The sequence below is a fragment of the Otolemur garnettii genome, unplaced genomic scaffold (genome assembly GCF_000181295.1).
Source record: "Otolemur garnettii isolate 467f Iridium unplaced genomic scaffold, OtoGar3 scaffold00138, whole genome shotgun sequence".
NCBI lineage: Eukaryota > Metazoa > Chordata > Mammalia > Primates > Galagidae > Otolemur > Otolemur garnettii.
This window is the reverse complement of record NW_003852533.1, coordinates 2467499-2478011: the sequence shown is the minus strand read 5'-3', so window position 1 is coordinate 2478011 and position 10513 is coordinate 2467499. Positions and strand designations below refer to the sequence as shown.

At 45.3% G+C, this 10513-nt stretch overlaps 1 protein-coding gene across 1 annotated transcript in view; it reads right to left on the bottom strand.

The window, feature by feature from the left end:
• The window catches only part of SRGAP1 (SLIT-ROBO Rho GTPase activating protein 1), a 281123-nt gene that overhangs the window by 38924 nt on the left and 231686 nt on the right, over window positions 1–10513 (bottom strand). Inside the window, exons 12-15 of the mRNA XM_023518412.1 lie at window positions 8755–8782; window positions 4271–4304; window positions 939–999; window positions 708–785 (exon numbers count right to left, since the gene is read on the bottom strand). Coding sequence (XP_023374180.1) covers window positions 708–785; window positions 939–999; window positions 4271–4304; window positions 8755–8782 — 201 coding nt within the window. The remainder of the gene's footprint in view (window positions 1–707; window positions 786–938; window positions 1000–4270; window positions 4305–8754; window positions 8783–10513) is intronic.

The following is a 10513-nucleotide window of genomic DNA, read 5'->3' as shown; positions in this document are numbered from 1 at the left end:
AGGGAATTTTGCAGATGAAAAAACCAAGGTCAAAGAGGAACTGAGTTACTTTACCCAAATCACACCATTAATAAATCAGAGGGTGATTTGATACTAGATCTGCCTGACACTAAAGCGTGTGATTTTGCTAAATATAATGCGCTATTATAGGTAACAGTTTAGTAAAGCATATCTGACAGACGATATGAGCAAGAGTAGGGCTGCAACGCGGGTCACAGGGAAGGGGATGGTGGTAACAGGAGGAAGGAAGGAGTCGGGGGGAAGGGGATGGTGGTTACAGGAGGAAGGAAGGAGTCCGGGGGGAAGGGGATGGTGGTAACAAGAGGAAGGAAGGAGTCCGGGGGGAAGGGGATGGTGGTAACAGGAGGAAGAAAGGAGTCCGGGGGGAGCAGCCGGTGGCTGGGAGCACCTGCTTCCTGCATGGGCCATCCAGGGCTGCCCTTGTCCCCTTTCAGAACCCTGCAGGCGCGACCTTTGACAGTGCAGTGGAGCGTCAATGCCAGTTTTAAACCAGGACGCAAAGCTCACACGCTTTTCTGCCATGATTTTGGCCTTATTTCCCAGCTGTCCTGAATATTTCATCCCTTAGTGTCCACAGGGAGGAAACACAGGAGGTTGTCAGGAGATGCAGGTGATGCTGCCCCTTCAGTCTGCAGGCCGGATGACTTTCTAACACAGTCTGCTCATAGGGACAGACTCGCAGTTACCTCTCTCGAATGAATTTTTAATGTCATTGACTTCCACCTGGGACCCCGAGACTCTGAAAATCCCCTGGTGCTGAAGACCTAGGAGGACAGAGAGGACAGAGGGTCAGCAGCCCATCCCATCTTCCAGACCCCCTTCCTCTCTGAAGTTAAACGTTAAGCAGAGAGTTAGTGTTTATGGAAACACCTCTAGTATTTTTTTAAAAGTAAGAAATCCTGTAGTTCACGGCTTACCATAGAGATTGATGAACCGTATGCAGCTTTCCACGATGAGGGGGATGGCCTGCCCCGAGTCCTGGGTGGAGAGAGGGGAGCCAGTGAGCGTCAAAGGAGGGGCACCCCACACAGCAATATAGCTGACAGTCAATTGGTATTAAAGAGTGATTTTTACCCTTTTAGATGATCATTTCCAAATCTACCCTCTCCAAAATCTTCCCTAAGGCCAAAATAGAAAAAAAAAATGTGAAAGAATTTATATTTAAACAAATGTGTATTTCATTTCTGGAGCAAACCAATAAAATGCATTGAGGCAATCCTGCTCTGCTTCCTCTGCCACCGCTAGGGACGTCGACCCCACCCGCCTGTCACCCTGTGTTCAGGCTCACACAGCAGGATGCATAGGTGAAAGCTTATTCATGTCAGTGACCAATCGTGGATGGACTTGGAAGGCAGTCTTGGTATTATGACTATAGCATCTTAGGGCTGACTGGCTGTCCTGGTCACCAAGGACATGTTTTAGCCATCCGAGGGTCCCCTCCACAACCTCCCGAGTCTGCACCTCAGTGACGACAGCTACAAAGGCTCTTCTGTGTCTGCAGACCTGTCCCGGTGAGGACTGGTTCACAGACAATTAAAATGTGTCGGGCACTTAGTTTGCATCAGAATGGACTAGTCCTCAGGGCCTGTTCACCGTTACTTTTTCATGTTTTAAGGGAAAAGAAAAAGATGGCACAAATTCACATCCCATGAGGTCTCATTTTCTTTTTTCTTTTTTTTGAGACAGAGTATTACTTTGTTGTCTTTGGTAGGGTGCTGTGGCATCACAGCTCACAGCAACCTCAAACTCTTAGGCTCAAGTGATTCTCTTGCCTCAGTCTCCTGAGTAGCTGGGACTCCAGGCACCTGCCACAACGCTTGGCTATTTTTAGAGATGGGGGTCTCACTCTGGCTGAGGCTGGAGCTTGAACCCGTGAGCTTAGGCAATCCTTCTACCTCGGCCTCCCAGAGCGCTGGGATTACAGGCGTGAGCCACCGCGCCCAGCCTACAAGTTCTCATTTTCTTAGGAAGGAGCATTTTCTGGCCTTCTCTGCCCTACATCTTGTGACACAGCCACTGCCCTCTGAATAAATGTAGATTGTGCAAATGCCTCAATACACGTATAGGCTGACAAGCGAGATGAGGAGCCTCAGAGGTGGCGGAGAAGCAGGTGAGCAGGTGTCCCTGCCACGTGGTCCACGGAGTTCCCGGAGTTACTGACCACGCGGTTACTCTCACGTACTTTAAGACTCTGCTCTTGCAGGTATTAGGTTTAAACCCCAAGAAAACATGGGGTTTAAAAATGGTTAGCTGATACCATGTATTGGTTCGCCAGGAATTTTATTCTGAAATGTAAGAACTTAGTTGTCTCAATATAGTGGAAAAATTCGGAGCTCACTAACCTTCCCAGTTAAGCAGTGGGGGAATGACTGGGGATAACGCAGTTCAGCGATTTTAACTATTTTTAACTGTTTAAAATAGTTAAATATTTAACTATTTTCTGTTCTGAGAGTGGGTACTGCTCTCCTCAGGGAACGGCTTTATTTTAGCTTTTAAGACCATCTAATCAGCATATAAGCCAGTTAATGGCTGAGTTACTTCTGGAGCCTGTATTAAATTTCTCTAATTGGTTAATTTGTTTTTGAAGCATACATTTTATTAATTTCTTAAAGAAGAGTCTTAAGAATAAAAACGCATTTTAGTGTGGAGGAGCTGGCTCAGAAACAGCAATGTAATTACATCAAAACTTACTGAATATGTGAGAAAAATTTTTAAAAAAGATACAAGTGGGTTTTACAGGAAGAAAACTTTATAGGAACAATTCGTGTAACACTGCAGTCTGAAAGGACACACTATTTAGAGGTAAGTGACACAAGAATGACATTAGTTTACACCTCTGCTGAACCCAGGATTAAAACAGAGAAGCAAAGAATACAAGGTTCTTAAAAGGAAAATGTTTGCATCCAGAATGTTCTAAATGGAAACGTCTAGGGCCTTTCCTATTATTTAAAAAATACTTTTGCCTTCCGGTTTCCTTAGGTGATTACTCACTTTTTAGCTGTTTCAGCATTTCATTCACGTGTAATGAGTTTTGTAGTAAAAAGGAATGAGAGTGTGTTTTAAGTGAATTTCGTGGATGTCAGATGCTCAGGTAGAGAGTACTTTACAAGGAGCTGTACGCTGCCCACCCTTCAAACCTCGCTCTCTGCGCCCCAGGTTCTCGATGGGAAAACGGGGAAATGGTTCTGCTCTTGGGGTCTCAGGGACACCGTGGAGGCCCTGAGAGCGGCCAAGTGCTTTTCAGACAAGTAAGGAGCCCTCTGTGTGTACCTTAATTTGGTTTCCTTTAACTGCTCTTAATGAAAAAATTTGAAAACTGTAATCCAGGCTTCCCTCTCACGGTGGGCAGCCACTCTCGTGCTGTGTCCTCAGCCCCCGCAGAAGCCCACGGGCTCCTTGCTGTGTTTCTACATTCTCCTTTTCTGCCAAGCAAGCCGTCTGCCCTCGTCCTCTCTCTCTGTCTGATTTGCCCCTGCGTATAAGCCATGTGCTGGGAAACTAGACAATCACATTTGACAATAATTTTATATTAAATTAGAGTCCATAAGGCTCTTCCAAATTTGCGGCTCCGGCAGTGGGCCAGTGCCTGCTGTGCAGGGTCTCCGGCTGCTTTTTACTTAATTCCAGGGTTACGGCTCATTTTTAAGGCGGCCAAAGGTCTCTGATCTGTCTCTCCCTATGTGCATGTATGTATGTGTGTCCACATACAAGCCACACGCACACACATGCATTCAGTTGTGCATTACTAGTGCACACATTCAATAAACATCTGTCTTTAAAGAAAGTGAGGCATCTGTACGGCCCAGCGCAGGGAGGTTATTAAAGGTGCAGCTTTCCACAAGCACTCAGTCTTCAGAAAATGTGAGCTGCAAAGAAGCAAGAAAGCCCTTTTCTTTCTCATGTAATTTATACTAAGGCCCATAATCCAGGACTAAATGCATATGTGATATATAACACTGACTTTCTAAAATAAAAAGTCAAATTTGATCAAATGATCAAATTTGCTACATTTGCCAAACAATAATATAAAAACTAAGAATTTAATCTATTTTTCCTACAGAAGACTATTCCTTTAAAACTAGTGTTTGATTTCTGTAGCTTCTTTCTAGGTAAAGCATATTTATAAACCTAATTTCCAACTGCAAACACTTTTCTTTTAAAGACCTTAAAAATCCCACAAAAGGCGAGAGGGGCATGACTGGGAAGGCCATGGCAGTGAGAGGCTGGGCCTCGCGCCCTCGCACTGTACCTGGTGCCTCGCGTGCGAGCTCCTCCGTCCTCGGCTAGAAGCATTATCAGAAGTACAGGGTGGAAAAGAAGACAGAGAGTGAAACAGCAGAGATACAAGGTACAGGCCACAGGGTCTCACAATTTATCCAATATAATGAATTCCTCAAGTCATGGGAAATAGACTCTTGCTGTGCTTCAGAGCTAGCCTAATGCATGGAATTTAAATACATATTTTGTGCTGTCTCATTTGCACAAGTAAGAATAAAACATTGTATCTTTTCCTTTTTGTACAAATGGCTTTAAAAGAAACAAAGGGCTTTCTCTCTTGCCCACATTGTAACACCCATCTTTATTCCCTCTTCTGAAAGCTCAACCCAAATATTCTTTCCACTCTGACTTCAGGAAATATTATATTGATTTTCTGGGAAAGCAAAGAGCCCCAGGACAGACTTGGACATAATGACCCGCCTCCGGTTATGAGAGGCTGAGACCATTATAGTCAGAAGCGTGGGGACCAGCCACCCAGATGGCTGGTGCCAGTACCTTGACGAATGTCTCCAAATCCCCATTAAACAACTTAGCATTATACTGTGAGCGGGGTCTGGACTTCCTGTGTTTCTGGGGCTTAGGGGGAACATTTGGAGGCCTAAGGGAAGGGAATATAATTACTGAGCATGGCAGAAATCAAACAATAAATGAAACACCCACAGGACACATCAGAACACGGGAATCCTGGGCATCCCCGCCCCGCCCATGGGAGGAAGTAGTCCCTCCCCTCCCCATTCATGTACTTACTTGCATGTCTAAAAACATACTGATTATGTACTCACGCGGCTGTTTTCCTGTATATTATAACTGACATTTATTTGCTGCTTTGCTTAAAAATGATAAGCATTACCAAATGGAATTGTGAGCTATTTGGCCAAATGTTACAAAGTAGGGCTCTTGTTTACCAGCCACTTAGTAAAACATCCCTAAGTCATAAAAATGAGGCTCTAACAGGTCCCCAAATGAGAAATTAAATAGAACGTTCACAGTCAGAGCATAATTTCTCAGTGGAAGCAACATTACATCCATTCAATACCCCTCAGGTATTAATGGTATTTTATGCAAAGTAACTATTAATAATGGGTCATAAGTGAAAGTAATGAGTTTGGTTTCAGTGTTGTTTCTGATGGGCAGAATACTGGCTCACATGACTTATTTTTTATTTAGAACAAACTATCTCACCACTCAAATGCTGGTAAGAGCGCGAGGATGCAGCGTGGTGCTGCTCTGGTCTTCCGTCTCCAGCTGCCCGTCTGGTTTGGACACACCCACCTCCCTGACAGGTGCGCACCTGGGCACTGAGTCTGCATTACCAGCCCTGCAGCAGCTTCCACTGAAACTGCAGAGGGGGAACCTATTCTGCTCCCTTTCGTGGAAAGAGGGTCAGGATTACCTGACTTAACCTCCACAACTCTGCTGACTGGGACAGGTGGGAGGAAACCCCAAGACCTCTCTTTGGATGTTCCAATTCTCCTGTGTTCCAAGGTTTATACACATATGAGGACACACACACCACACTTGAAAATTATGTAAAACATTTCATTACTTCATTAAGCTGCAGACTCTCTAAGAAAAATTTAGCTTTCGTCTAGAAAGCCCACTTTAGAACCCAAATCCCAAGAACTTATGTGGAAGTCTGACTAACTTCATCAGACCTTACCACTGCAATCAAGAGAGGCAGGGGAACAGCCCCACAGACACCGCCATCCATAGCTAAATTTTCAGAATCTCCCAGCAGGTGGGCTCCTGTAACTAATGGGTATAGAACAGGCAGCACCTGGGTTTCCACGGTGCTCGAGAGGGGAAAAGGGGCCTTCGCAACCGTCTGCGAGTAAACACGGAAACTTCCACCGGCAGCAAGCATGTCACATCCTGCCACAGCAGACGTTTCCAAAATTTCTTTTATACCCTGAATTCTGGGGAGGAAGGAATCTGCAAGACATAAAAACCCAGGCAATAGGCCGGGCACGGCGGCTCACGCCTTAATCCCAGTACTCTGGAAGGCAGAGGTGGGAGGATCACCTGAGCTCAGGAGTTCAAGACCAGTCTGAGAGAGAGCGAGACCCCGTCTCTAAAGATAGCTGGGCGTTGTGTCAGGTGCCTGTAGTCTCAGCTACTTTGGAGGCTGAGGCAAGAGGATCTCTTGAGCCCACGAGTTTGAGGTTGCTGTGAGCTGTGATGCCATGACACTCTACCCAGGAGGACAGAGTTAGCGTCTATCTCAAAACAAAACAAAACAAAAAAGCAACTAACCAGCAAAGACTTTCACCTAACATGCTGATTTCATCTAGTCTTTTCATTAGTTTGTGTTTTAAAATGTGGATATTATTATTATTATTTTTATTTTGTGGTTTTAGGCCAGGGCTGGGTTTGAACCTGCCACCTCTGGCATATGGGGCCAGCACCCTACTCCTTTGAGCCACAGGCACTGCCCAAAATGTGGATATTATTTTAAACAGGTGAGGCCAACAGGTCAGGGGACAACTGTCATTGAAGAGACAGTTTGTCACTCACAGTTCCCCAGTGGAGTGGTCACTTGCCATTGGGGAGGCCACTGGGTGGGGGAGTCAGGAGATGGAGGGAGCAGGGGGAAACAGGGTAAGGGCCAGGAGAAGCAGGGCAGGGAGGGTTAGAATCGGCTGGTTTGAGTAATTTTGGTGGGCTCTGGGGCATGGGGGTTACCCCTGGGTACTGGGCGTGGGGTGATTAGGGTGTGGGGTGAATAGGAACTGTCAGTGGGCATGACCCTGATGGAGGTGGTGGGGGTGTGGGTGCTGGGTCAGTTGGCACAATTGTAGGCCAGTCCTTGCCATCTCCAGGAAGTGGCTAGTCCCGGAGGATCATCCTGCCATGGTCAGCCTGGCCCCAGGTGTCAAAGCATTAAATACAGACTCTAGAAATGGAGTTATTGCAACAGGACGGATGGTGCTTCCTGGGCAGTGCTACTCGGTGCAGCCGACCACACCAGGGGATCAGCTTTTTGTTTGGTTCTTGATTTATGGAGTAAGCAAATCTTGCAACTGAAGCCAAAGCCTCTGGTGGCATCAAATAATTGTCCCTGAGTGGCTGGGAGATGCAGTGGTGGCCCCTGGCTCGGGCTAATGCTGTGACACCTTTTGAGTTTTCTACCAAAGGCCTGAAAATCTCCTCTCCCAGAAGTTCTAAAGCATGAGTTCATGTGAACAGCCTGAAGCTGAGAGAAGAACTTGGAATTCACATGAACTGCTGAGTGTTCATCAAGGCAGTTTCTGTGGGGTGGGGTTATCAGGCATCAGGTGGACAGAGCCGGGGCCACTGGCAGTCCAGCCACGGGACTCCTCCTGTTCCCTGCCTGCCACGTAACTTCTGGTCACGTGGCTCCCTACACGCAGGCCCACACGAGAGGACGCACTGGGCAGGGTGATGGGAATGTCAGGTCTTTCTGGCCGTTAAGCTCTCCTTGCAAATTCATGTATTTCCTTCTTTATTAAGGAATCTTTTTACATTATAACTTTGAAATGACAGGTAAAATAATTGATAGTGCAAAGAGATACTATATGTGAAAAAAAAAAAAACCTTGGTATTTTTTTCTTTTGTTAAGTTTAGAAAAATCAGTAGCTGGATCTTTCTAGTTGGTTCACCAAGAAGTGAGAGGGGGCTCCCTTAGGAACACCCCGGCCAGCAGTAACATTATCAAACTTTAGACATCAGTTTGCCAGTTATGACAACAGGCACCCCCGCATCTCAACTGCCTCTCATCTCCAGAGAGCTCAGCTTTGAAAGTGCAAAATCTTACTATGTTATTGGAATAATTTTTGGCTATTGCACAAAAGGTAGCAGAAAAATCAAAGTTGCTACAAACTTTCCCCAATCCAGATTAGAGTTTGTTTCCAAGATTCTTCTCTTTCTTAGCAGTAACTTCAAAATCCTTCCATGAATGGAGAAAGTGCAATGTAGGTATAGGTGTTAAAAGTTAAACTTTTAAAGTGACCAGAAAGGGTAAGGTAGAGAGCCCAGACCCTGTGGAGATTCAACCAGGCCCTAAGTTGCATATGACTTAGAGAGAAAGTAGGAGCAGAGAAGAAAGTGATCGTGCTTCCGACTCACTCCTGCAGTCGACAGAGACACTATATTGTTTTTAAATTAAACTAGGAAATCCAAAGTCATGTCAGACTAACTCTAAAACCCTAAGGTGTCCTGGACAAGATGAAACAAGCCTGTCCAACCTAGGTCTCTGCTGTGTCTCTGCTTATTAAAGAGCTTTACAATTCCACTGGGAAACGCTTAGCCAGGCCAGAGCACATCTGGTCTTGCGAGCACCTCCAATGTTTCTGGTTGCTATGCTTCATCAAGCCAAAACTAGCCTCCAAGTTCACTGACACTGTGTTCATTCTTACAGCATTGAAATAGTTGCTTCTTATTAAAGAGCAAAGAAAAGCGGGAGACATGGTAAGTTATGATAAAATAGTCTCCTACCTCGTGGTCATATACTCTGCTCTGTGACCTGCAGGAAAAAAACAAAATGAGAAATTAAGAGGAATCCAGGAGAATGGATTTAGTAATCATTATATATGACTTTACCCTTATTTTAAAGGGAATGCTGAGTTTATAATAACCTGCACATTTTATGGTAGAAAACATGAGGATGACATACGAAGACAGATAAATAATTCAAACTAAATATATCACAAAATCTATACATAAAATTCAGTAAATTCTATAGAGAAACAAGTTGAACTTGGCTGTTTGAGGCCAGATTTGTTTTTTAAACAGATAAGAAATGGCTATTCGATCCTAACTGTAAGTTCAAAGATAAAATGTAAAGAAAGCATATGCAAAATTTGCATTGACATGTTATCCAGCTGTCTTGATTGATACTTGTCGGGAAAAATGGGGGTCTAAACTGGTATTCTTTTCTGTAATAGGAAGTCAGGGCACTGGAGAGAAGTTGCATTCTATAATCTGAAACGACATTTGCAGATATTAAAGTATGATGACATTAAATTATAATACACTCCACCAGCCTGTAAGCTAAAAGTATTTCATAGGGTTCCCCGTCCATGAAGACCCAGGTTGGTTATGATACATTGTGCTTCCTGACTTGTTTTAGGCAGCAGGTCTGAATTTGGGGGACTCCACCCTTGCATCCGTTTCCTGTTTGCCTGTCTCCGTGGCTGCCCTCTGCTCTCCCTGCTGTTCAAGGAGGAGCGGCAGGGAGGGGTGTGGGGGAAGTGAGCCATTCAGCTTGTTTGTTTGCAAAATGATGATCCAGTCCTGAAACACCTTGTAAATATAGCTGGCAGGGAGGGTCAGTTCAGTGCAAACAGACGAGGTCAGCCCATCCTATCAGGCAGTGCCTCAGACAGAGGCAGTGTGACCATGAGGAAGACAGCAGGGGCTGGGAATGGTGGGGCCTTTTACTTCACTATCTGCTCTTGAATAACAAATAACATAAAGGATTTGATTAATATTTATTGATTAAATTGGGGAAAACTGTTACTGTGTTTCCCTGAAAATAAGCCTACCCCCAAAATAAGCCCTAGCAGGATTTCTATGCATTTGTTAAATATAAGCCCTACCCTGATAATAAGACCTAGTGATAGGCGTGGCCATGCATTTTGGCGCGGAGAGGAAGACATCCCCTGAAAATAAGCCCTAGTGTGTCTTCTTGAGAAAAAATAAATATAAGACAGTGTCTTATTTTCGGGGAAACACAGTAATATCAGAGAATACCTTTCTCAAGACAGAGCCAGGCCACCGTGCCTGCTGGCAGAATCAATTCTTGGCCATGACCTGACATGGGGATGGGGAGGGACAGATTCTGTTCCCTTTCTCCCCAGTTCTACCTGTCTTCTAAGTCCCTTCCTTTTGCTGATTTTTTACTATGTTGGGAGAGAAGAAGAAAAGAGAAGGTGCACCTAGAATTCTGGAATAATCGAGAGAAAGTCCACTGGAAAGTGGAGGGCAGACGCTTAAGTGACGTCCTAATAGCAGTGTTCAGCAGGAAGCTGGACAAAGCAGGTAAGGCCCAGAGAGAGCAGGTAAGGCCCAGAGAGGGAGAGAGAGCGGGTAAGGCCCAGAGAGAGAGAGAGAGCGGGTAAGGCCCAGAGAGAGAGAGAGAGCGGGTAAGGCCCAGAGAGAGAGAGAGAGCAGGTAAGGCCCAGAGAGAGAGAGAGAGCGGGTAAGGCCCAGAGAGAGAGAGAGAGCAGGTAAGGCCCAGAGAGAGAGAGAGAGC